This window comes from Misgurnus anguillicaudatus, chromosome 20, assembly GCF_027580225.2.
Source record: "Misgurnus anguillicaudatus chromosome 20, ASM2758022v2, whole genome shotgun sequence".
NCBI classification, from domain to species: domain Eukaryota; kingdom Metazoa; phylum Chordata; class Actinopteri; order Cypriniformes; family Cobitidae; genus Misgurnus; species Misgurnus anguillicaudatus.
In genome coordinates, this window is record NC_073356.2 from 20,273,354 (window position 1) to 20,301,232 (window position 27,879).

Here is a 27,879-nt window from a genome sequence, read left to right on the forward strand (position 1 = left end):
GCTCGGTGTAGTGCATGAGGAATTTTAAGAGCTGCTTCCCAATATTTAAGGTAATATTAAACAATCGTCATCAAAAAGTTATTAAAAGATGTGATAACATGTTACAGTATAAATACATTTAGTACTTAGCAAGACATTTCATGGTTATTATTTACTCATGCTATTCCAAAACTTTTCTTTTAATCTGTGGAATGGGGTACATTCCAAGGGGCAACATTCCGATCTCTCTGATGAAGCCAATACGGAAGTGACTTAAACTGCAATTCATCGACTGGTCGCTAGAGGCTGGCTCCAAAAGAGAGTAAATTCCCATAGACCTCCATGTTAAAATGCCCAACTTTACAGTAGACAATCATTTGTTTACAGCCTGGTACAAAAAGTGTTTTTGGTATAGGTAATTTTGCATGTCATGACGAAGGGGGTGAATTTTTTTGTAACTCATCAAATTTAAAATTATATTAAGCCTTATGGGGGATACACACTAAACGTGAGGTCAACGATTTGCGAGAGTAGATTAAATACAAAGGCGAGATCAGATGCATCCTCGCACAGGGCGATGCAAATTACACAAATTGTGTGCCACGATTACTGCAAAATGACGCCCTTTGCGCAAGTTGAAAATATTCAGCAAGCGAAAAATTCGCATGACACAAAGTTAATTCCCACGAGTAATTTAGAGCGAACATCGTGATGCTACGCGTTTGGTGTGTACATAGCATTAAAATTGTGCATAATTAAGGGCGTGGCTACTTGAGTGATGGCTGAACAGCCACTGCTGTCACTAGAGTCGAGCTAGTACGGCGTGGTTTCAGCAACCAGCCACTTCAGCTTTACCCACGTCCCGCCTTTTTACCCATTTTCGGTTATCTGTGAGTGCGGTGACGCGCCACCAAAAATTTCTTCACAAACCTATGGGTGACGTCACGGCTGCTACGTCCATATTTTTTTTACAGTCTATGGTACATTTGTTCTAGCCTGGCTCCGCCCTCCTACGTGCTTCCGTTTAATTTTCATTTCGCTTCAGTACTAGGTCTGGGACTGCTCTGTAGAGTTTCGTTTTCTCCTGCGAAAATCTGCAGGACCAATCAGCGAACAGAGGGGGGTGGCTAAGAACAATGACGTTGAGGTTGTGCGTCAGTTTGAGTTGTAGTTCAGTAACGGCAGCGGAGAAAGACGTGAGAAAAGCTATTCGGTCCGTTGTTGCAAAACTGCCGAATATACAGAAGTTAAAGCCGGAGCAAGAACCAGGTTTGCTAAGTTTTGTTTGTCTGATTATACGGAGTTCTTGTTTCCGGCCGGTTTCGGTGCATGATATACATCACGACCACACATTAGCGATCGCCTATGGCAGCTCCTGAATGACTCTGGGCAGATCCAATAGTTTTAAACTTCAACAGAGGACCCTCCTTAACGGAAGTAACGCTTTGCAATGGAGCCTGGCCAGACTCTCTGTTCAAATGAAATGAATGTACGAGAGTCTGGTTGGACCAGGCTACATTCATTCATCCCCCAAAGAAAATCCATTACAGAAAAAACAAAACAAATTGATACAATGTATTGCTGTTGGTTAGTAGCCTTATTTTTCTGTATTTTATAAAATTGGGCCAACCTGGTACCATCTCAAGCCCCCCAAAGGGGGGTCTGCCCCCCCAGTTTGGTTTAAGAAGTGGGGGGTTATTCTTGCTTGTTTTATAATAATTGTATGCTTTATGCTATTAAGTTATATAAAGTCATGTGAAATCGCCCTCTTGTAAGATAGTTGCACTCTCCCATGAGATTGCAACCTGATCTCACGAATTTCCGTGTTATAGTCACGGAATATTTTGCTCATTTATACGTATATGTCATGGTCACGGATCTCCGCTTTTATCCGTGTCCGTACCACAGACTTTCTTTTCTGTGTCAGATTTACGTATTGGTTACTCAATTGTTTTCCTATTTTCTTACCATTTTTGCGTGGGGTTTGGGATTAGAACGACTTTCTGTTACATAAAATGACATCCTAACCCAAACCCCAAATCTAACCCCAAACCCACGCAAAAAAATTGTTTAAAAATAGGAAAAACAATTGAGTAGCCAATACGTGAAACTGACACGGAAAAGAAATCCGTGGTACGAACACGGAAAAGTGTGGAGATCCGTGACAATGACATGGATAAATGAGCAAAATATGCTGTGACTATACCACGGAACTTTGTGAGATCATGTTGGAGATTGGGTTGGCAGAGGACGCCTACAGTAATAAGTATTATACTACAGTTGTGGTACTGTACAGCACTATCATTTTGGAAAGTAATTTTAAAGAGACCGAATGGAGAAGGATGTGCACATGTGATGCTCTGATTACAGTACAGAAAAACAGTCCATCTGTGGAGAAGCAGAAAGGAAAGAGACCACAAAGAGAGTCGGATAACACACACTGTATGATTCATGCCTCTGAGGTTACACCAAAGGCTCTTCTAAAATAATCATACAATAAGACCGGTACACCACAGGGATATATATCTCTCTCTTCTTTCATCTGTATCTTTCTCCATATTTCACTCTGACTTTGTCCAAAGTCTTCAAAGTGAATAGGAAAGAACAAGCACACAGAACAGAGACCAATTCTTTTAAAATTTCAGAGGCTGGTTTCATACACCTGGCTGTTTGTTCAAACCACAGACATGAGTGTGTGAATACATTGCATGTATACTGCATCGCCTTCCGGTGCGGTTCAGACCTGTGTAGGCCTCAGCAGTACAGAGTGACTTTAATGATTAACGACGGCCCTCCATCGGGTCGCTCTCACACCACCCAAACCTCTGTCATACACCCGAAAATAGACAAAGCCCGGTGTCACATTTAATGACAACCTCTTCTGATCGATGCTCCTCTCGTGCGTGGAAACGGCACAATGATGAGCCTTTCAAACAGACAGCTTCGCTGTATGGGGCGGGGGCTTCCAAGGTCCTGGGTTGGAAGGTTTGTGCGAAGCTTTTCCTCCTGCTGTGTGCAAAACAGTGATGGGAAGACACTAAGGTTGTTTTCATATATACACTGTTGAGGTCGGCCCAAATGACGTGTCGCTCCGAGTACGGTTCGTTTGGGTCAGTGTGAACACAACAGCCGCACTCGGGTGCTCACTAAACGGCCGCTCCGAGACCGCTCTAAACAGGTGGTCTCGGAGCGGCTGTCGCTGAACTCTGGGGCGACCCACCTCTGTCCGAACCAAATACAGGAAGTTCTCCACATGTTTGAGCCACTGGGCTTCCGTTGTGACGTGAGCCGGGTTTTATATTGTGGGTTAACAACAAACAAGCCAATCCTGGTCCGTTGCAGAGATTTGCTGTCTCTTTTATGTTTGAGCTGATGATTTTATAAATGCATAGCTGTCCTCCACACACAAATAGTGACATTACAGACTTTTTAGCAAACGGCTCTGTGAGAAAGGCTTTAATAGAACAGCTACAATTTCACGTTAAAGCAAAGAAACTTTGCAAAGATGTCCATCGTTTATCTCCACATCCTGATAGCTGCAGCGCTGACCGTTGTCACGTGGTGTACGGTGCGGCATTTTGAGTACAGTAAAAAAAATATGTGAACACCGACCGCACTAACTGAAAAATTATACAATGTGAAAACACCCTAAGCATATGTGAAAACACCCTAAGAGCCTGTCCACATAGAGACGCGTTTATCTGTATACATAAAAAATTTGTACCGGATCTGCATTTCGTCCAGATGGATCCACCATTTTGGGAGCCTGAAACCACAATTTTTTTTAAACAACCTTGCATTTTCATGTGTATATCCAATCTGTATATTTTGTGATACGGTGATGTCATCACCCCACGTCCCGACCCCACTCAGACACCTATGTCACGTAACAGTAACAACAACAACAATGGCGGACTACATGTTTGTGTTCGTGAGGCAGAAGGTGTTATTAGCTTTACTTAAGCAAAATCTGTGAGCAACAAATGATTATGGACACAATATGGTTATGCGCATAAGACTTCTTTTCAATTTTTAAACAAAATTACATACTGTATCTTACATATTAGAAATTGTTGTGATTAAGGTTCACAAAAATATGTCATTTATTAACCCTCATGTCCCATTAACCCTTATTAACCCATATTTTTTCAGGTATAGTACCAAAGTTAGAAAATCCAGTATCGTGACAACATTACCCTTGTGTTTGTGTAAAGAGAAAAGTAGTGATAGAAGGTAAACACCACCGTTTTTTTATATTTTACTAGGTTCTTACCTCAACTTAGATGAAGTAATACCTATCTTTTTTCAATGCGTGCGCTTTTAATCCTTGTACAGCACTTCTTGAATGTGTTAGCATTTAGCCTAGCCCCATTCATTCCTATGGCTCCAAACAAAAGTTTTATTTTGTGCCACCATACTTTCTCATGTAACTACTCATGTAACAGTCTTTAAATAGGGAAAACATAAAAGTCTTTGGTGGCTTCTAAATTTATTCCTGTTTGGATCCTAAGGAATTAATAGGGCTAGGCTAAATGCTAACACATTCACGAGGCGCTGTACAAAGATTAAAAGTGCACGCATTGAAAAAAGATAGGTATGTATTAATTTGTCTAAGTTAAAGTAAGAACATAGTAAATTATTGAAAAATGGCGTTGTTTTCTTTAAAGAGAAAGCTTCACAGTAAGAAACATTATAATGGGTAAAATAAAAATAGGATGCAAGCAGCAGTAAGCCACAGATTCAAGGGCATTGGATGTCCCCAACAGATCAAGTCTATGTCCCCATAGCAGAACCAGCAGCAATGATTTTTAAATAAGTGAACCAGCCAGAAAACATGAACTGGCAGGGTGTAGATTAATTAGCTAACTAGCTAAGCTATTTTTTTATGTTTCATTGGTTGATTGACAACAGATTTACAAAAATACATTAAGGAAACCATTAATGAAACTTGCCCCTTCAGATAAACCCTGTATATGTTTATTCGAGACAAGATAAAGATGAAAAGATTGTGGTAAGGTAAAAATGCCGAAGCGTTTAAAAAAAATCCCTAATGTCCTGTTGTTCCCCTCATCAGCAGCCACAATCTGTTTCATCCTGCATACATCTGTCAAACCAAACCAACAGACACCAGGGGTCAACAAAGCAATGAAACTTTCCTCAAACATTACCATGTTTCTAAAAGTCCGCTTTGTGAGAGTGAGAAACAAATAATAAAAAACGACACAAACTCTCTAGAGATTTGTCATTTTCCAGCTGTTTTTTTTTCTGGATATACAGGCTGTTGCTTTGAAGCTCTTAAAAGTATGTTTAATAAATACATTATAAAGGCTACAGTATGAAGTGGAATTTTGCACGTATTTCGACATAGTCAATGATCAAGGATAGAGCTGAATAACAGAAGCATTATAGCGTGACTATTGAAAGAATACATTTTTCTTAAAGGTTTCAGAAAAAGCACTTTAGACGATTTTACACCTAGGATTAATCAGCCTTTTAATTCAAACTAGAAGGTTAAGTGTACATGTCAGCAGTGCATAGAAATAGACAAAATAAATATATAAAAAAATAGATTTACCTTTACATTCATAAATTCTTTTCAGCTTTAAAGCGCACCTATTATGCAAAATCCACTTTTACAAGGTGTTTGGACTTAATGTGTGTTGGCAGTGTGTGAGCACAACTACCCTACGATAAAAAAAATCCACCCGCTCCTTGTTTTTTAATATCAAAGCATTCTCATGCCTTTTTGATTCTCTTATCAATGTGAGGTCACATTAATAAACCCCCACCCACTTACAGTCCTGCATTACCATAGTTTCCACCCTCAGCGAGTTGTACTCTGTCCACTAGATACTTTTGTCTCAGACTATATTGATCAAATCAATTTGAACTAAAAGCGCTTACTTTCTGTTGGTAAGTGAGTGAGGAGCTGTAGCTCATTTGCATTTAAAGGTACAGACATTAAAACAGCGCATTTTTGCTCCCACCCAAATTGAGGGTCATTTTGGACATGCTATAATAAATGATCTGTGGGGTATTTTAAGCTGAAATTTTACAGACAAAGACAATAGGTGCCCTTGAGAAGACAACCGAATCTAAATCTCCCTAAAAGCTTGGAGATAAATGCATACCATGCCAGGGATATACAACACCAAAGAGACAGCATTAATGACCCTGGTCTTAACCTTCTGGCTTTTTCCATCAAGGGGAACCATGTGTGGTCAGGAAAAGATGGGCTCCGGTTGCAGAGCATTCCTCCCTCCTCCTCACACCCCTGCAGTTCAAACCAGTCGTGCAATGACCGAATCTTCTCAATCCATCTTGATGACACTTCTACCTCTTACAATACACTAACAACAATACTGCAGTCTCGACACTGGCCAGTACTACTACACACCACATACACACAGATATAAAACAAACTATATGCTACTTTTGGTACAATACCCAATATTTTACTCATTTTTATTTGTTCATTTTGTATTCATTTATGCCGAGCCACTGGATTGGTGAACTAAAAACAGAAGCTGATTTATTCTTAGGACACATGACAAGACTTTCATGACCGCAGCCTTCTTAAACATGATGCTAGTAATCCAAGTGCGTCATTGGTGCCCAGGCTCACTGGTTTTAAACCCCTGTGCACATTTAAAGGCATATTATATTTCTCTTTTCAGAAGAAATGCTAATATTTTTGATTCTCTGTTAAAACAATAATGTACCTAATTATTGAAAGTAACATAACAAAGGCAACATCTGTGGTATTACTTTATCTAGAAAATAATGAACAGTTACAGTCATCAAAAAGCTTTCATATCAGCATGAATAATCTGTATCGGCATTGGTATCGGTCAATCACGAAGACAACAAATCGATAATCGGTATCGGCTGCAAAAGTCCTGATTGGAGAATCCCTAGTGCGCATAACAACCTTTCTAGTGTAAGAAAGTGTCAAGACACGCAATAATATAATGCACAAGAAGCAGCCCGCAAGCTCTCTAATGCCAGGAAAAGTAGGCAATGCGCATTTGAGTCGCAATAGTACAAACACTAGTATCATCTATCAGCACAACCCTAGTATATTATATTGCATTTCTATATTATATGTCAAAAGATCCTTCTAAAAGTTACACAATGCACCTTTAATGGCTGCCATTATACAGTTACACTGTCATGTGTAGGCCTACACTTGCTTTAAAGAGACACTTCATTTTTTTGAAAATAGGCTCATTTTCAGCTCCCCTAGAGTTAAACAATTGATTCTTACCATTTTGGAATCCATTCAGCTGATCTTCAGGTCTGGCAGTACCACTTTTAGCATAGCTTAGCATAATCAATTGAATCTGATTAGACCATTAGCGCTGCGTAATATCATTGCACCCGCTGCAGCCATGGTACGGCAGCAAAGGGCTTAATTATTACGCCAGAATAAGAGTATAGTTCCTATACAAATCAGCCTAGAAATCGCAACTTTTAATTTTCAGTTGGTCTTGGTACATGATGTAACTACAGAAGAGTCCAGTTTTAAATAAGAAAAATATTGAAACTCTTTGGTTAATTTTTGAGCGTGATGCTAATGGTCTAATAAGATTCAATGGATTATGCTAAGCTATGCTAAAAGTGGTAGCGCCAGACCAGGAGATCAGCTGAATGGATTCCAAAACAGTAAAAATCAAATGTTTAACTCTAGGGGAGCTGGAAAATGAGCATATTTTCAAATAAAGTGGAGTGTCCCTCTAAAGCTGTTCTGCACTTGATAATAAGCTGTTACACAATGAACAGGCATGTCTCTCATGTCTTTAAACTCACAGTCAATAATCAAGGATAAAGCTGATTAACAGCATCATCAACATCTATTATAAAACGGTTAGTTCCAATTCTTGATTCTGATTGGTCAATAGGTGTGCTTTATTCATGATAAAACACTGCTATGACCGCTTCACCTAGGGCCCTATAAAATCCGTTTTATTTTTTCCCAAATTCCGTTTTATTTTTTCCCAAATTCCGTTTTCTCCGTTTTAATTTTTGCAAATTCTGTTTTATCCGTTTTAATTTTTGGCAATTATATTTTTTACCCTTTACTTTTATTTTAGTCATAAAAAGAGTGTGCCTTTTAATGTTAATGATTAAAATGTAAATAATTTGGGGGAAAATTGGATAACAGGATTACTTAATGACTATAAAAGATGCATTTACACACGCACATACACGCACGCACAACTCAATTCAATGCATTGTTTAGAGTTGTTGCAGGAGGCTACAACAAGGTGTCAACGCAGTGGTGCCTTCAGAAGTGCCTTAAACACATCAATCCAGCGGAACGCGATCCATATTTTATACACAATCGCTTGAAATGCATATAACTTTACAAACATACACAGGATAGTGATCTGACTTAGGACAGCATGAGCATGCAGCTCTTTGCGAGCGAAAGAGAGACAGAGAGCGGCGCCATGATGCAGATGATTATATTTTAAATGCGAGGGATAGTTAGTTTGCCTCAGCTCGCTTGAAATGCATAAAACTGAACAAATACATGAGGATTTGTGTTTGCACTTCGGACAGATGCATGAGCGCGTGCACATGAGAGAGGTACAGTGAGACAGACATGGATGAGAGAGTGCATGTATCTTTGCGCTCACCGTGAACAGAGTGTTGACTAAACTTCCAAACTAACAGTTCTCCGGTCACATAAAAGTCATGTGAGACCTGCTCGGAACTAAGTGCTTAGCGTTGAATTTCTTAATTTTTTCGCTGACGAAAGCAGAGTTGTGGAGAGCCGCTTCGCCATGGTTTCAGTGTTTTGGAGGAGGTCTGAAACGACGGGAGGGGGCGTGTCGCCCAGATTTACTTCCCCCCGTCTGCATTTCCCCCAGACATACGTTCGTCTCCCACACAAAAACATAATTTTATTCAAAATATGTAAAATTCCGCGAAATTCCTCGTTTATACTAGATTCCGTGTTAATTAGCCAATTCTGTGATTCCGTCCGCGATTCCGTGATCGCGGAAATTATAGGGCCCTATTCACCCAACGGTTTTATTTAATATCACTGCGCCCTTAGCAACACCCTTAGCAACACATAAACATATAATGAGACAAAGTCTGAGAACAGTTTGTTGTTTTTATTTGAGCTTTCATGTTGTTGTTCGCAGTCAGGGACTATTTTTTCTAGCGGAAGGAATGCTTTTATTGATTTAACTTCATGAAAGTTGCAAAATTTTTTTTTACTTTAATATTGTGTGGTAACCGTTTTATAAAAGCAATAAGGTACTCGAGGCAAGTGCTGTATCGTGAATAAGTAACGGCTGAAGGGGTTGCAGGCACTTCGCTTCGCGAGAATTATCGGGTGTTTGTGTATCACCTCCCACCTCTACAATGGATGCATAGGTGCACTGGAACAATCCTTCCTAAAATGCATTAAACTTTCATTTACAAAGACGTGAAACTCATCGAGTGGTCAGGGGTGTTCACTGATATGCTCACATAAACATCGCTGCAAAATACGCATTCCAACAGGTTTTATCGTAGTTTTGTCCAACTCCATTGACATGTATTAGATGTGCTGTGAGGTACGGTATTGGATTATTGCCACCACCTGGGCTGGAGTGTCTATTATTCAAGCTCTCAACGGAAGAATGTACGGGTGTGAGGCGTTTGGAAAAATAGGTCCAACAGTTTACAACAAATGCTAAAACAGCTGTTGGAAAGCATCTTTTGCAGCGATTTTTTGTGAGCATATAAGTGAACACCCCTGACCACTCTGTGAGTTTCACGTCTTTGTAAACAAAAGTTTAATGCATTTTAGGAAGGATTGTTCCAGTGCATGGGGCAGCCGCTTGGGGCAGCCGCACATGTCGAAATTTCAGTCAAAACTGTTCTATTTCATCATAAACAATTTAAGTGTAAAATACCAAACTTGTCCTTTAATGCAGGTTTTAAAAGGCAATTTAGAAGTGTCTACCATTTTATTAATGATTTTTACACCTAGAATTGGTCTTTTAATAGAAACTAAAAGGTTAGTCAGCGGTGCATTTCACAGAAAGTTGATTTCTTGGGAAATTTAATGGGTGTCATTTTATGCATCCCACGCCTTGTCTTGCTTTAAAGCTGTTCTGCATTAATTAATAGCCCTTGCTTATTTATTGCAAATCTGATAAAGTTTACCATCCGTTTTCTGCAGAAATCTCCAGATTGTTTGCTCTTTTCAGCACAGACAATAAGGAAAAATGCATGCAGATTCTGTGTTGGCATATTGGCATTAAAGACAATTTGAAATTCACACACAAAAAAGCATCCCTTGCACATAACGTTATGCTAAATTTATGTGTCCAAATGTTGGTTTTTCGAAAAACTGGGAGGCTAGCTAACATTTGAATCTCTTGGCACAAACGTACACAAAACCGCGCTTATTATTATTCTGAGAGCAGCGAGTTATATTTATTCAAGGTCTCAGCCCAAATTAAGAGTGTGTAAGCGCGAATAGTGTGTGGGTACTGAAGTTAATAAACCTAGTCAGACTAGCAATAAGTCCGCATTTTTTCTGTTGTAATGGCAGCTCAGAGTCTCTAGCAGAGAAACTTCTAGCAATTATGAAGCAATAACAATACTGTGGGCAAATTAACTGTTTCACAGGTGGCAAAGGAAACCTGCTATCACTGACAGGGGCCGAAGCAGCTTAATTTGCATTTTTTAGGGAAAAGCTTTTTTGCAGTCCTTTTTAAAAAGCTGCTAGTGATTTTAGCTGATATTTGAAATCCTTTCAGCAAGCCAAAATCCTGCTTGACTAAATCTGCTTCTATTATAAGAGTTAATCTGTCGAAAATCAGTGTTCAGGAATCTGTAGCTTGCCAAGGAACCAGCTACAGAAATTATAGTTATTGAGCTACAGTAATACATATTCAAGATTTTAAAGCATGCATTACGTAAAAATGAAAACATTTTAAATGTGGAAACATCTGATAAACATCTTTAAAGCAATAGTTAATAAAAAATCTGTTATCTTTGTTCTGATTAACACAAAGATCAGAGGCCTATATATAAGAATTATGAATATTAACATAAACATCAAACTAAACATGCAGTTAACAGCATGAAGGATCATGCTTTTCTGCCTGCAAGCCTGATGTTTCTGTCAACAGTAAACTAGAGCAACATAGCCCACATGCAATTACACCAATTAGCCCTTATTAGCTAAAACACTAGCGTGAAATTCCCATTTATGTTAAGATATGGTCTGGTATGGATTTATTTGGCTTTGTCAAAATACAACACCTGATAATTTAGGTTGGCACGGGCTTCAAGAGCCAGAATTGTCTTCTCCGATCTACAGATGAGCTAGAAATACCCCAAGCTGAAGACCATTAAACAATTAGTCCAATTATGCCTTCAGATAACATGGCTGTAATTAAATCATTAACACACCAAAGGATAGCGACAGTTCACTAACAATTTTAACTGTAGAGGGTTTTCATTAACGTTAATCTAAATAAAAATGGATTAATTGTAGTACACACAGTACACATATTACTGTTCAACAGAATATGAAATCCTATTTAAGATCAAATATGCACACCCACATCTACATGTAGCATACTTATGTATTTGTTTTCCCCTCAAACAACTCTTTTTGGGTGCCACGGCAGAATGCCACGCAGGATTTAAAGTCCCTGTGAAGTCAAATAATAAATGTGTTCTGAGTTTGTCACACCACAGAAAAATGTGATATAAACAACCCAACCCAATTTGAATGCTGGAAAAAGCGGCAAGTAAATAAAATAAGTTGGAAAAATAAGCAGCCTTCTCTGCTCTCAAGCGGTGGGGGCATATCCGCTCCCGCTGCTGAAACCACACCCACTCGCGGGAAAACTGCTGTCTCTCTAAACTTTCACATACAGCTACAACATCCCTGTACCAAATGGCACACCCTGATTTGTGGACTTCCTCAGAGTCCAAACTTTGATGACATCATGTAGTGCAGACCTTAGGGACCCTTGACGCGAGCCCATTTTGGGACAGACTAGAGCGTCACGCCAGAAAGAGGAAAATAAGTTGCCCATTAGTGTGAACTCCTCCCATCCGTCGTCTGATTGCTCTTTCGCAAGGACTTCTGGGATGGTAAAGTGCGTGAAGCCTGCAGCAGTGTGGGCTTAGCTGAAGACCACATCAAGAGTGCAAAAGGGTGTAAAAAATGACAGATGGTACACCCTACAGACTCGTAGACTAAGCAAGCATGCGCAATTTAAGCCCACGAGACAGAAAGTCCACATGAAGTGCGACATTTGGAACAGGACCAAAGTGAATGGAAACTAGCAATTGTGTTAGGGGCGGGGCCATGCGCAGTGGCTCAAGTGCGTCGCTGAATCACTGTTTTAATCCTAAAGACAAAAATGTTGAATACCGGTTTAGCAATCTAACTCTACTCTAATTTAGTACTACATAGTTGTAAGGGGTTTTGTCTAGTGTTCTGTTTGTTTATGTTATTAGGACTTTTATTTTGATGTCCTGTTCTTTTCTGGCTTTTATTTTGTTATCTGGTCATGTCTCACTTCACTTCCCACTTCCTGTTTGTTTTGTATAAAGCCACTTCCTGTTCATCATATCACTGCTGATTATTACCTTCGTATGTCCAGCCTGTTTAGTTTACTTGCCTGTTTACCTGTGTCCTGTTTTCTGTCTGCCTGTTTTTGACCCATGTTTGTTATTTGGATTTTGATTGTTCTCTGCCTGCCCTGACTATTTGCCTGTTTTGGATTACGATTTGGATTGCCCCTATTGGATTTGTTTGCTGGCCCTTTTTGGGATTTACTCAATAAACCTCTTTTGCACATGGATTCTACTCTCCTTCGCTTTCTTAAAGCACCCCATGTTACAATAGTTTACATTCTTTTCGCTGTGTTTCAGTATTTATAACATTTAAAATATGTTTAGAAACAATTTTCAATATTGACTTTTCAGAGACTTTAAGTCACAAGGAATTCATGTTAAGTATAATCTACACACTCTAAAAAAATAAACATTGGTTCAACTTAAAAAGTAAATGATCTGGTTGCCTTAAAATATTGAGTTAATTTAACTTAAAAATATAAGTTGACAGCATTTTTTTCAACAGTATTTTTAGTTAACTAATATTTTTAACATGAATTAACAAAAACAGGCAATCGGGAAACTTACTTTTTCGAATCAACTATTTTTTTACTGATTTCATTTGAGCACATACATGGATCTAATTACATCATTGTGTAAAATTGTGTAATTATATTATATGTATTATATAATATTATATTATATAAGTGATAAGATGCATATGCCAGCATGCTCTGATATTTATTATTTAAATTATCTTAGCATACATTAGACTTAATTACACCTTATACGCCTGAAAATAGTATCAGTGAATTCAGAGCATAGGTTTTCATGTACAGTCTCTGTGGTAATAAGAAATGGCTGCATCTCTGTAACATACACATTGGCAGGATCCTCTCTGGCACAGCCAATCAGCATGCTCGCTCAAGGGAGGATAAAACTCAGTATGGCTTTAGCTGAGAGACAGCAAGGCAAGCCAGCCAAACCATATCTGAAGCAGACACACACACATCTTCCTATTTCACCACCAATAACACACACACACACCTTTGCTCTATCTCTTGCGTTCAATCTAAAACAACATTACACAAACACAATTTTCAGCATGTGTGGCGGTTTGATAATGACATGATGTTTATCACCTGCATGGACCCAGAAACATGTCTGTAAGCATAGTGACAGGGGTAGATTTAACAAAATGCTGTGGACCAGAGGGTGCATTGACCTGATTTATGGCACTATTTAAGCATCTTCTTTAAATATAGTATTGTTATTAGGGAACATCAGTCAACACAATCCCTGCAGTGAACCATCATCCATCTCTCTCTTATCAACAATACAAACTCTTACCACAATCATAGGAGACAGATCAATATCCAGGTCACAACAATAAGCATGGCTCAATGATCAAGGGCTAGTATAGGATTTCCTGACCGGCTGAATGATCTGTTTACATTGAAAGTAACATAAGCTAGCAAACAGAAATGAGGTTTGTTGAAATTGCTGCTGAAGGGACATGTGATGGTCCTTTGTGTGAATATACGACTATGAAGATTTACTACAGCTGCAAAACTCAAAATGTAAGTCATGTTTAATGATCAATATAATTGGAAAGCAAGCCAGCCAACAAAATCATTAATTTTGAGCCCTGAATAACAAAATATCACCTATACCAAAAGTGACATTGGATATGTTTTATAGATCAAAACTAACTAAAGCCTATAGACGGTTTCAGCAGTAACAACATAAACAAGCGGCTGTCGTGGTCCGCACGTAACTTCCGGTAAACTCCGCTAAGAATAAATAACCACAAAGTACTTTAAACGTAGTTTATTTATATCACAAGCAAAAAACAACACATTGATTACCTAGGAAACCAAAACATTTGTTATTTTCGACGAGACATTTGTTCAAGAGATCAGTTTAGCAACTAATCAGACCATTAAAAAAACAAAACCGGAAGTAAAGTTCGGATCCAGACGTGTAACGTGTCAGCGCACGTGCGTCCGATGAAACCGTTTATAACACAGATTTTTGTGATTTTGCTCCTGTGCAACAAAGCTTATCAAGCAGCTCCTAGTTAAAACACATGTTCGGGGTCATACGCCTCTCCCATATCAACCAAAGCTAGTGGGGGAGTCAAACCATGAACCTCTGATTAACAATTTACAAAAATTGTCCTGATTAAAGGCAACAAAGTCCCTTTCACTTTTTATAATCAGAGGCTAATAAGTTCTCGAAATCTAATCAGCTATAAGTGAAATTCTTTGCTTGTGGTCCAAATGTTACACTGCTTTAACCATTAAGCAATGACAACCATTGATGCCCAATCAAACAAAGTAGCTTGTACAGCAGCTTGATTGGTTGGTTCAAATACAGTAGGCTGTAAATGAAACAGCTTGCAGCCAGTAAGAAGCCTGACTTACCTTGCCTGACATCTCTTGGTGCGATAGCAATGCCAGTCTTTGAATGCAGCTGTGTGACACAACAGTCGTCGGGTGGCGGTTGCAACACACTAGCGTCTGGGTCTAAGGAGTGATTATGGGGTGTGGTGGGCAAAAGCGAGACCGGAGGCGCAGTGTTGGGGCAAACGCAACCCGTTTGCGTGATACTGCAGCTCTCTGCCTCCCAACCTGAGCCGACGTGCAAGCATTCCTCGAACCATCGACACAGGACTCCACACGTAAACTGACTGGAGTTCTCGTTGTTGATGAGCAGTACCTCTACGAGCCGGAAGTCAAGAGTTTCCGCCGACAGTGGGGTTGCTCCTTGCTCATCCTGGCTATTGTTTTCTGCGCTGGAGTGGGCAGTCAAGCACAACTGCACAAAGTTTTTATCAAACTGCAGGAAGGTGTGTGGTCCAGGGACCATGCAGAGCTCAACGGCTTCAGAGACCGAAGGAAAGGCCTGGTCTGGGGGGCCACAAGTCTGATTTGAGAGGTAGTGGTCCAAGGGCAGCACTAGAGGGGAAAAAGCTAAACAGGCGCCGGCATGGCGATTGAAACGGAAATAGAGTGAGTACTTGGTGGGGTCAGGGTTCTCCACAGTCCACGAGCATCCGGACGCCAGAGCCGACGGGCTGGGAAAGAGGTCCCTGAGCGAAAAGGAGCCGTACAAGACCCCAGCCACCAGAGAGGAGCAGGGGGCAGCCTGACCTAGCGGCTCCGTGGCCCAGGCCAGTCCAAAAAGGTACGACAGCACAGACAGACAGAGATGACCAGCAGTGTTCATCCTATGTCATTTGTCCTGCAAGGGAAGAAAAGAGATATTAGTAATTGAGCATATGAAATGGTTCTAAGTATGTTACTAAAGGTCTTAGATTCAATCAGGTGTTTTACTGGCATGTATTCAAATACAATGTGCATAATGTAACAGACTAACTACTGTACACTACAAATGCTTAATGTTTATCTTTATTTATTCTTCACACCATTCCAGCATCTACTGTATGGTTATATTCATGGTGAGAACTAGTTAATCCATACTAGAGGTCGACCAATAGTGGATTTTACAGATAGACAACTAGGTTGGTCCGTACTTGCCAATAACCAATAAATTGACTGATAGTTTTTTTAAAATGGAAGCTTAAAATATGCAGCTTAGCCGGCTTAATTGTGTATAAAAGTAACCAGCTAGATATAAACTAATGCAAATGGTTGGTGATAATCATGACATTAAACATTGGGGTTGGATTTATCTGCGTGTATTTTTGTTTGAGGTTCTACTAATATTAACGCCCTGTCAGCCTTGACGACAAACTTAGGTTCCCACTGTTGTTTCTCTGGTAATGCAGCATCTAGTCAGCAAATTATTTTTTATAATGATAAGAAGCAAAGGATGCAACTCGGAAAAACTGTTGCATGGATTTTTGCTGATAGCCGATCGTTCCACCAATGAACTATCGGTGCCGATTATTCGGCAAAACCGATTAATCGGTCTACCTCTAAGTTGATCCATATACAGGTTGGGGGAGGGGCAATTTGGTATTTCCAATTCACCTAATTTGCCTGTGGGAGGAAACCGGAGAACCCATGCTGACATACGGAGAATATGCAGATTCCACACAGAAAGGTCACCTGATCTAGCCGAAGCTCGAACTGGAGACCTTCCTGCTGTGAGACAACAGTGCTACACGCTGAGAAATTGTGTAAGCCGCTTAATGTTTATAAAATAAAGAAACCAATGTAATAAATACAAATATATAATTATACAAGTAACTACATATGAGGAAATGTCAAATCAAATATTGTGTCTGCTTGCAACAATGTTAGAGACAACAAATGACTTGACATTATATTATTGTGACACAATATCGTGACAAGCGGACATGTTGAAATGCATATAAAGTTACTGCATAAAGAGCTCTTCAGACTTTGTCAAATGCACCTATTTGCTCTTTTCAAGTCATTCTGAAGAGCTTGATCATTGGCTTTGAAAAGAGTTAGAGTTAAACTCCCTATACTAGCCAAATTTGTAACAGTTTTGCATCAGTAAAACAAAGAGGAAGAGAATTAAGACGGAGAAAATCAAAGACGGGCTAAACAATGTTATCCGAATATTAGATTTGTTAACAGATTTACATCGCTAATCTCTTAATGTGTTCTGTGGAGACACTGCTGTGTTCATAAACAAACAACCAGAGAGAACGAGTACAAGAAAGAAAAACTGAGGCAGGATAAACAGAATAAGATGGAGAGGAATGGTCGAGCCACATATCGGCCCATTTATGCTCTCTGACAGTATTAATGAAGCGGAAAGTTTTCCTGTAAATCAGGCCCTTCTGTGTTGATTCCTGACTGCCAGACCTCCTCACAGCTGCGTTTTGCAGCCCTAATACAGCCCCATGCGGTCGGCCCACCCCCTGGCACCCGCGCCTTTGTCTTAATTATGTGTGGTTAGTGGGTCACATTACTGAGATAAAGTTGACTGTAGTGGGATGTCCTTCATTGGAGGTCCTTCGGCTTTACTTTTGCTCGGATCAATAGGCGTAGTTTCGGACTTTGTTTTATTCTTGCTTTCTCGCTTCCTCTGTGACAATCTGTCTCACCCTTTCACACTCGCTCTTTTTCTGTCACTCTCTCCTTCCCTTCTTTTTTTTCTCTCAGACAAGACTTGTAAATCATTTCAGGGCTGCGTGTTCTCTCTGTGAAGGTCGCAATCCTATTCACAAAGGCACAAAACAGACACAAGCACTTTTATCCGGTGACTGAAATCCCTGACGGTTGGACTGAAAGGAATGATGACTCTTCTGTGGAGGGTTTAGCCCTTCAGCTAATCTGCGGCACTCTCATGTATGCACACGCACGCACATACACACACACACACAAATGCATGCATCCATTCCCCTACTGTGACACATTTACAAGTCTCCCACAGACCTACATGATACACATTTGCAGTGGCACAGTTAGCGCTTGGCAACCGGATTGGCTAAAAGGTGTGACTCTGGGTTGAAGAGTATGAAGACAGTATGAATAGCAACCGAGAATATCTTTGAATACATGAAACCATAGTGAATTGAATCAAAGTGAAGTGAAGTAAATATGAAAAATGGCCATAACACCGGAAAGTATTTTTACAACTGACACAATGTTATTTATTATTAGTGATAGACAATATACTACAATCTAGCATTTGGGCTTCTAAAAATAAAGTTTTTTAAAGTGTTCTTCACAGGGTTGCCATAGAGCAGGGATGTCCAAACTTTGTCCTGGAGGGCCGGTGTCCAGGGCTCCAGACTAACTTTTTTCACTAGGAGCACAGTGGCCCCCAACTAGAAATTTTAGGGGCGCAACCAGAAAATTTAGGGGCACACACCGTAAATCAACATGCTAACCAAATATTCACATTTCTACTCATTTCCACTGTATTACTAATAAATACTTGAATGATAGATGCAGAAGGTACAATGTGCTGTTTCTAATTCATTGTCACATCACAAAAAAAGGTCAAATTTACTGGTCGCACATGTGCGACTGGATGTAAAATTCAGTGGCACACTCTCAAATTTTGGTTGCAAAATGCCCCCATTTGGTGGCAGCCTGGAGCCCTGGTGTCCTTTAGAGTTTAGCTGAACAGTCCTTCCAGAAAAACACAGTTTTTTGTGATTGTTGCGGGCAAAAATCCATGATCTTACGACACGTTTTCTTAAAAAATGTGATGGAATATGCGGGAAATGTATGCAATTTTATGCGATGAAGTTGCGGGAATTTGCAAAAATTGCGGGAAATGGCAAAAACTGCGGGGAAAAAACTGTTTGCAGCTTTTGCAGCTTTTCAATGATGTTCACAGCACTTCACAACGATCCCATGGCAACAGGGGACATAGCTGCGCTTGTGTGAGGTAAACACAATATTTTTTAACTTTTTGCTAAGATGTGATTTTTGCTACGAAAAATCTACGAATTGGCTTATAAAATCATGTAAGACCCAAATATTTTGCGCACATAAATCTGCAATTTATGCTGCAAAATTGCGTATTTGAAAAAATGCGTCTCCCGCATAAATATGCGGACTTTGGCTGATTATGCGTTTTTCTGGAGAGACTGGCTGAAACTTCCCTCAACACACCTGCCTGAGAGTTTAATCGGAAGACATTGATTAGCTGGATCAGGTGTGTTTGATAAGGATTGGAGAAACTCTCCAGAGACATTTGCCCTCCAGGAGCAGGATTGGACATCCTGACATAGAAAAACTATTTTTGGTTGTGCAAAGGATCTTTTTAGTCAAAAGTTCTTAAAGCAACCATTTTTTTCATGCCGTTTAATAGGCTCTAAAACATTTTGTGCAACATAAAGGTTATGAGGACGTTAAACAATCTTAATGGAACCAAAAAGCCTGACAAAGAACCTTTATTTGTTATTTATAACCTTCAGTGTAAAGTACTGAAAATGTAAAGGGGAAATATCATGAAAATCTGACTTTTCCATGTTTAAGTGCTATAATTAGATCCCCAGTGTTTCTATCAACCTAGAAAATGTGAAAAAGAACAACCCAGTAACTTAGTTTTGGTAAACCATTCTTTGCAAGCATGTGAAAAATTAGGTAATTGAAATTTTGCTCCTCTTCTGATGTCAGAAGGGGATAATACCGCCCCTTAATCTGCACTATCCAATCACGGCACTGCCATTTAGTGCAGAGATCAGCTCATTTAAATTTAAAAGGACACACCCAAAATGTTTTGCTCACACCTACAAAGTGACAATTTTAAAATGCTATAATAAATGATCTGTGGGGTATTTTGAGCTAAAACTTTACATATGTACTCCGAGGACACCAAAGATTTATTTGACATCTTCTTGTGAAAAGTAATCTTTAAGGAAGTCAATTTTGGGCTTGTGACTCTCATTCATAATCATAATTGTGTGTACACTATGTACAGAATTTAGCAATCTAAAACAGGACTGGCAACTGCATTCTGCTGCCATGTGAATGTATAGCAAGAGAAAAATGTAAGGGACTGCAAAGAAACATGCACCTAGATAATCTGCTGTACTCAGCCCTTTACATTAAACCAGCTATAAAACATGTCCACGAACCCTTTACCGCTCAGTTGCTGAGGATGCATTCTTTCATGCATATTTCAGCCTCAGCTTTCATAGGTAGAGCATCAAAAGCGTCACATTTAGAGAGAAAAACACATTTGTATAGTGAAGCATCTGTTAAGGCCATTAGTAATATGCCAGCGTGTCCCAGCAGCACATTAGCACTGTGCATGAGGTGTATGGGAATCAGTCACCAGTGATGCAAGTTAAATGGAGCTAGGAATTGGTTCTGAAGAGCCTTTAGACGAGGCGGATGAAAACATGAAAGTTTAAAGTGGATACATCTTTCATATAATGAGAGGTTCCTGACTCTAGCTTATTATGGTTTGACTTAAATAAAAAAGATGAATTGGCGTGGAGAGGCGAGTTTGAAATGTGTACGCACTCCATTTCAGGGGCCCTTATCTATTCGGTACTCTCATGTTTGTGGTAAATGCTTATCTGGTTTATTTATTTACTTTGACTTATTTTGAAGGATCATGATGATGAAGAATGCGGCTTTTTCGTCACCGCAATATGGAGACGGACCATATTTGAACACGTGTAATATGGATGCGATTATTTCTGAGCCTTGTGAACAAATCCTTCCAAATCCGATTTACGCCACTTTCATATATGGTTATAGATCACGTGTCTGACCAAATCTTAAGCATTGAATGAAAACGCATGCGTTTCTTGAATATAATCCAACACTGCAGGCATAGATTCTTTCAATGCCAGCAATGACTTTCCTGTAAAAGTAATTAGAAAATTACTATTGGAGGAAACCAGTGGAGATGTGGCCTGATAGCACTTTTAATTGATATTGGGCGAAATGCTTTAGATCAGGCAAAACTCGAGGGAACATATCACAATCGAGAGGTATTAGTAATTAGTGTTGTAACGTGTAGGGATCTAGCTGAAAGTGTGAATGTTGGAAATGATTCAAGGGGCCAACAGGTTCAGAGGGGCCAAAATCAATTTTAGCAGGACTGGTGTATATACAGAATAAATCATTTAATTTTGAGATTTATTTTCATTTATCATTTATTTGATCATTTATTTTGTTGAAAAGTATGTGTGATGCTAATTGTTTAACCGTTTAATCCTTCACTCCTTTACCATGTCAAAAGACAAATTTTTGGAACTAAAAGAAAAGTAATTTCTAAAGACTAGAGTTCTCAACTCCTGTTCCTGTAGCTCAGTGGTACTATACGCACGTCGGTTCAGTGAATTCAGCTAAAATAATCGCCTATACGATAAGAAATAAGATCAAATATATGAGGACAGAGATGTAAGATAAAACACAGAAGAACAGAAATATTAATAGAGCAGGAAACGTTAAAATAAAAAATTACAAAAACAAAGAGATAAAGAAAACAGCGATAAAAGAGAAATGTTTAGCAATGTGCAATAAAAGCATTAAGACCTAAAGCAGTGGTCTCCAACATTGCCCGCACTAGGGCTGGGTATCGATTCAGATGTTCCAGATGGATTCGATTTCGATTCTCGATTCAATTTTTTATTCCGTTTCTCGGGTGGGTTTTTATACTCGATTCTCGATTCAACTCTATGAATACAGATACTATATATTAATAAAAATACAAATACTATATTAATAAAAAAGAACAGTGAACAGCAATTTACAAGTGGGTAATTAATTAAAATGAATTAAATTAAAAGCCACAACACTATCGTCGTCGTCTTGCTTGCGAAACCTAAAATGCTTCCATACCTCTGACTTTTTATGTGAAGGTGGCATCAACGTCAATGAAGCACCTGAAACCGCCATTTTAAGCACTGAATGAATGAATGACAGGCTCGCCTCTTGCTCCTTGGTAACACCCCGCAAGGCAAAAAAGAGGGTGACATCTAGTGAAGAAGACTAGTAATTATTAACGTTAATCTTACGTTCAATGTTTGCGGAAATAAATATGAAAGAAAAAATTGATTCTGCTCTTTGAGAATCGATTTTGAATCGACCACGTTTAAAAAGAAATGATTAATCTAAAAATCTATTTTTTTTTTTTGCCCAGCCCTAGCCCACACAAAGTCTGTGAGTTGCCCGCCAAAGCACATTCTATTAACAAACTTAATGTTAATAATTATTTATTATATATTTTTATATTAGCTTGGCTTCTTTTATGTATGTTAACATTTTAAACTGATAAATGATAAAACATTAAGTACAATTAAATAAAATCAAGTAAAACAAAAATTTTTGAGTTGACTATATAAAAAGTAGCCCTCCAGATTGTTTTAATTTATTTTTAACATAATTTGTGTGTGTGTGTGCTGTGTGTAATAATTATGTATATTTAAACACACTCACATACATATATACATTTCAGAATTTATATATATATACATGGCCGTAGCCAGCTATGAGGTCACAGAGGTCCGGACCTCGGTAATTTTTTCATATAAAAAAACATTTAAGTTCTCTTAATGACTAATTAGTTTTTCAAAACGAATCCGCATATATAATTAAGTTTGGACACTTTACTGTATAGTTTAGTGTAAAATGACGAAGATTGGCTTAAGCTGGCACGGCGCGGGTACAGAATTTCCAGTGTTGCCAGATCCCATTGTTAAAAATCCTGTTTAGACGTAGTGTTTTAGCAATTAATGTGACACTTTGACATTATCTATAAAGTGATTGTTAGGTGTAGGTTAGTATTAGCGATTTCTCTGATTTATTTATTAAATACAAGGTTTGGATGAACTTTGTTTTTTTAAGGCCAATTATTTTTGCTTGTTTTTCGTACTAATATCTGGCAACATGGAAACTGAAAGTTATCAAATATTCAGCGAGCAGGTTATTGCTGATACTACATTCGGTAAGCAATCATCATAATTGTGTCTGTAAGAGTATCAACAGTATCAACAACACTATCGAAAAACAGACAATCAAAAATAACTCTTGTACAAAGATGTAGAAGAACGTCTCGGTTACGGATGTAACCCTCGTTCCCTGAAGGAGGGAACGGAGACGTCACGTCGTGACCGACGAATTGGGAACTCGCTTAGAGAGACCAATCTGCTTCGAATACTACAAAAAACGCCAATGAACTTGGCATTGAGATATTTGCATAATGCTGGCGCCGCCCCGCCAGGTGCGTATATAAGGCGCACGTGCAAATGAGGAAATCAGCTTCTGTTCGCTGAGAAAGCCGGAAGGTGACCGGCCTAAACAGCAGGTGGCAGCACCTGTGGCGACGGGACGTGACGTCTCCGTTCCCTCCTTCAGGGAACGAGGGTTACATCCGTAACCGAGACGTTCCCTTTCAGTCGGTCACTACGACGTCACGTCGTGACCGACGAATTGGGAATCCCTACCAAAACGCCACTAGGGGCTGACCTCTTCCAGTGTCTGCATAAAGCCCTCCGGTTTCCACTTAAGGATAAGGAGAATTAGGTTTTAAGGCAGAAGGCCGGGCACTAGATGTTCCTTTAACCCCACAGTAGTGCCAGCAACTGGGAAGCGCCCTACCAGAGCGGAATAGGAACGCTGCGGAAGCCACCGCCCCGTTAAGGGCTATTGGTGGGCGAAAGTCAACCGTAGTGGAGGTCAAATGACAGCCGTGGCTGTGTAAGCAAAGCAGTGCTCTGCTAAGGGAAACGTGGGCTAGTAGGATTAACCCCACGGAATAATACTCACAAAGGAACCCGTTGGGACGCAATGTGGAGCCCTGGCCAAACACGTAGGTTCGTAAGAATACAACTAGTGAAAGGCTGACAGCCAATGCTCCGCAACAAAGGCTGTCAAGGCAGTGGAGGGAGCAAATCAACCCATTACGCATTTTTGCTCTGTTAGCCTTCCATACTGAAAACTCAATTTGGAGCCTCAGTCGGAGGCTGCAAGCCGACTTGCGAGTCTGCTCTCCGTGTCCTCCCTGGTGAGGACAGAACACGAGAGGATACAGGCTCGATACGAACATTGTAAAATCTAATGAACGTATTAGGTGTCGCCCAACCCGCAGCTCTACAGATGTCTGTCAGCGAGGAACCACGAGCTAATGCCCAAGAAGAGGCAACACTCCGAGTGGAGTGCGCTCTCAAATTAAAGGGGCAAGGAATGCCCTGCAAGTTGTAAGCTAGGGCGATAGTATCAACTATCCAATGAGACATCCTCTGCTTAGTGACAGCTTTCCCTTTCTGCTGACCACCATAACAAACAAAGAGCTGGTCTGAGGTCCTGAAGCTTTGCGTGCGGTCCACGTAGAATCGCAGTGCGCGTACGGGGCACAACAAAGCCTCGGTTGGGTTTGCCTGCTCCAAAGGCAATGCTTGCAAGCTCACCACTTGATCTCTGAAGGGAGTAGTGGGAACTTTGGGCACGTAGCCTGGTCTGGGTCTCAAGGTCACGCTCGAGACAGAAGGACCAAACTGAAGGCACGAATCGTCAACAGAGAATGCATGTAAATCCCCTATTCTCTTCACCGAAGCCAATGCTAGTAGGGTCAAAGCCTTCATGGATAGAAGCTTCAGACTCGCAGACTGCAAAGGCTCGAACGGAGGACTCTGTAGCGCTTTCAGCACCATGGACAGGTCCCAGGGAGGAATAGAAGGAGGGCGCGAGGGGTTTAGCCTGCGAGCGCCTCTCAGGAATCTAACAACCAAATCATGCTGGCCCACTGATCTGCCGTTAATAAGTGAGTGATGCGCAGATATAGCGGCGATATCAACTTTAATAGTGGATGGTGACAGCCTACCATCTAACCTATGTTGAAGATATAAAAGCACAATGTTAATAGGGCATTCTCTGGGGTCCTCGCGTTGCGAAGAGCACCAGGTGACGAAAAGGTTCCATTTTAACGCGTAAGCCCGTCTCGTAGACGGAGCTCGTGCCGCGTCAATAGTGTTAGATACCGCTTGGGGTAAATCACTTAAACCTTGTGCGCGCTCAACGACCAAACGTGGAGATTCCACAGGTCGGGGCGCGGGTGCCATAATGTGCCCCCTCCCTGAGAAAGAAGGTCCTTCCTCAGGGGAATCCGCCAGGGAGGGGCTGTCGCGAGGAGCATTAATTCCGGAAACCAATTCCTGGTCGTCCAATATGGGGCGATCATTAAAAGGCTCTCCTCGTCCTGCCTGACTTTGCACAGAATCTGTGCTATTAAACTCACTGGGGGGAACGCATATTTGCGCAGACCCCGCGGCCAGCTGTGTGCCAACGCATCCACTCCGAGGCTGCCCTCGGTTAGTGAATAAAACAGGCGACAATGGGTATTGTTCGGTGACGCAAATAGGTCTATCTGCGCTCGACCGAATTTCCTCCAAATCAGCTGGACCGTCTGGGGGTGGAGTCGCCATTCGCCGGGGCGCGCTGCTCGGGAAAGCGCGTCTGCCGCTGTATTGAGCGAGCCCGGTATGTAAATGGCACGAAGGGACCTCAGATGCTTCTGACTCCAAAGGAGGAGATGACGAGCGAGATGCGACAGGTGACGAGAGCGCAAACCGCCTTGACGGTTGATATACGCTACAGTCGCAGTGTTGTCTGAGCGTACTAGTACATCCTTCCCTCGCAGCTCCGTCGCGAAGCGTACGAGTCCCAGATATACTGCCCACAACTCGCGGCAATTGATATGCCAATGCAACTGGGGTGCTGTCCACACCCCCGAAGCCGTGAGCTCGCCGTACGTGGCTCCCCAGCCCGTGTCGGAGGCATCTGTGTGTACAACAGCATGCCGGGAGATCTGTCTCATGGAGACCCCTGCTCTGAGAAACGCAGGATCTGACCACGGGGGGAATGTTAGGCGGCACGCAGGTGTAATGGTTACACGGTGAATGCCGGCGCGCCACGCTCTCCTCGGGACTCGATCGTGAAGCCAACGCTGAAGCGGTCTCATATGGAGCAGTCCGAGCGGTGTCACGGCCGCTGCTGCTGCCATACGCCCCAGGAGTCTCTGAAATTGTTTCAGAGGGACCGCATTCTTCCCTCGGAATGACCCGAGGCAAGTCAGAATTGATTGAACACGTTCTTCTGTCAAACGCGCCGATAAATCGATCGAGTCCAGTTCCATACCGAGAAAAGAGATCCTCTGCGTGGGGCAGAGTTTGCTCTTTTCCCAGTTGACCCGAAGACCCAAACGGGCGAGATGTTGAAGTGTTAGATCTCTGTGTTCGCACAGCGTCCGCCGAGAATGCGCTATTATAAGCCAATCGTCGAGGTAAGCCAATATGCGAACACCGCTCTCTCTGAGGGGCTGTAACGCCGCCTCTATCACTTTCGTGAACACACGGGGAGAGAAAGACAGCCCGAACGGTAAAACTTTGTATTGATATGCCCGACCCTCGAACGCAAACCGGAGAAACGGTCTGTGACGGGGAAGAATGGACACATGAAAATACGCGTCTTTCAGGTCTATCGCTGCAAACCAATCGTGGGGGCGTATTGCACTGAAAATCTGTTTCGGTGTAATCATCCTGAAAGACCTCTTCTGAAGAGATTTGTTCAGGACACGCAAATCCAAAATCGGTCGTAACCCGCCGCCTTTCTTGGGAACTATGAAATACGGGCTGTAAAAACCCGATCTCATCTCGGTAAGAGGGATCGGCTCGATCGCGTCCTTCGCCAACAGGACCTCGACCTCTGCACGCAGTACATGTGCATCGGACGCTTTCACCGTGGTGAAACGTACGCCCGCAAATTTGGGAGTGTGCCGATTGAATTGAATTTCGTAACCGAGGCGGATCGTGCGTAAAACCCAACGAGACGGGTTGGGAAGCTGAAGCCAAGCTCCCAAGTACCGTACGAGAGGAATTAGCGGCACAACCGGTGAACCCGCGGCGGGGCAGCGAGGCGGGACAGGCGGGACTGCCGGTGCGTCTGCCGTGACAGCATAAGCATCTACAGTGTGTGTGTGTGTGACACTGACCTGAGCCCGCTGAGAAAGACGGTCGTCCGGTCTCCTCAGCGGAGGACGCAGACTCCGAAGGGTATGCTGGTGGTCCGGTCTCCGCAGTGGAGAACTCGAACTCGCCAGAACACCCGCTGGCGATAGAGGAGAGGGAGGAAGAGCATCTGACTGCCCGCTCACATCTCTCTCGATCCTCTGGAGACCTGGAGAAGGAATAGGAATGCACTCTTTTTGTGGTTTTGTGGGTGCCGGCTGAGAAGCCGGCGGAACAGAAACAAAACGAAACCAAAGATTCTCCACCCGGCCCTCTACCGGTGGAAGGAGTGGTGCCATCACCGTCTCCCGTAGAGTGATCCCATCCAAATCCAGGTCGCCCGTCTCAGGGCCGCTTCGACCTCCGTTGACCACGGGAAGCGGGTGGAGCGGGCGGGGCGGGCTGCCGACGGCTGGTCCCCCTCCGTGGCCTGGAAGATGTTCTAGCGGGGGGGGCGGAGGCAGCCGCCGGAGGGCGCCCTCGGCGAGGAGCAGACGGGGCCGCCGGCGCTGGAGGGCGAGATGCAGGTCGCTTGCGCCGGGGCATGATCTGAGCGATCGCCTCCGTCTGCTTCTGGGCGGCGGAGAACTGCTGGGCGAAAGACTCCACCGACTCGCCGAAAAGACCCGCCTGGGACACGGGGGCATCCAAGAACTTGTTCTTCTCCGCCTCAGACATGTCCGCCAGACAGAGCCATAGATGGCGTTCTTGGACCACCATCGTGGACATCGCACGACCAATCGCCTGCGCTGTGACCTTCGTAGCACGAAGGGCCAGATCCGTCGCGGCCCGGAGCTCCGAAAGCACAGGCGAGTCGTGTCCTCCCTCATGCAGATCTCTCAAAGCTTTCGCCTGATGTACCTGCAGCAACGCCATAGCGTGCAGGGCTGAAGCCG

The 27,879-nt window shown here is 41.8% G+C and overlaps 1 protein-coding gene across 2 annotated transcripts in view; it reads right to left on the reverse strand.

Annotated features, from left to right (window-relative positions):
- The window catches only part of adgrb2 (adhesion G protein-coupled receptor B2), a 344,222-nt gene that overhangs the window by 236,178 nt on the left and 80,165 nt on the right, over positions 1-27,879 (reverse strand). For both annotated transcript variants that reach the window (XM_055220590.2, XM_055220588.2), the window contains exon 2: positions 14,991-15,810. In XM_055220590.2, the coding sequence (XP_055076565.2) occupies positions 14,991-15,795 (805 nt within the window). In that variant the 5' untranslated portion in view covers positions 15,796-15,810. The remainder of the gene's footprint in view (positions 1-14,990; positions 15,811-27,879) is intronic.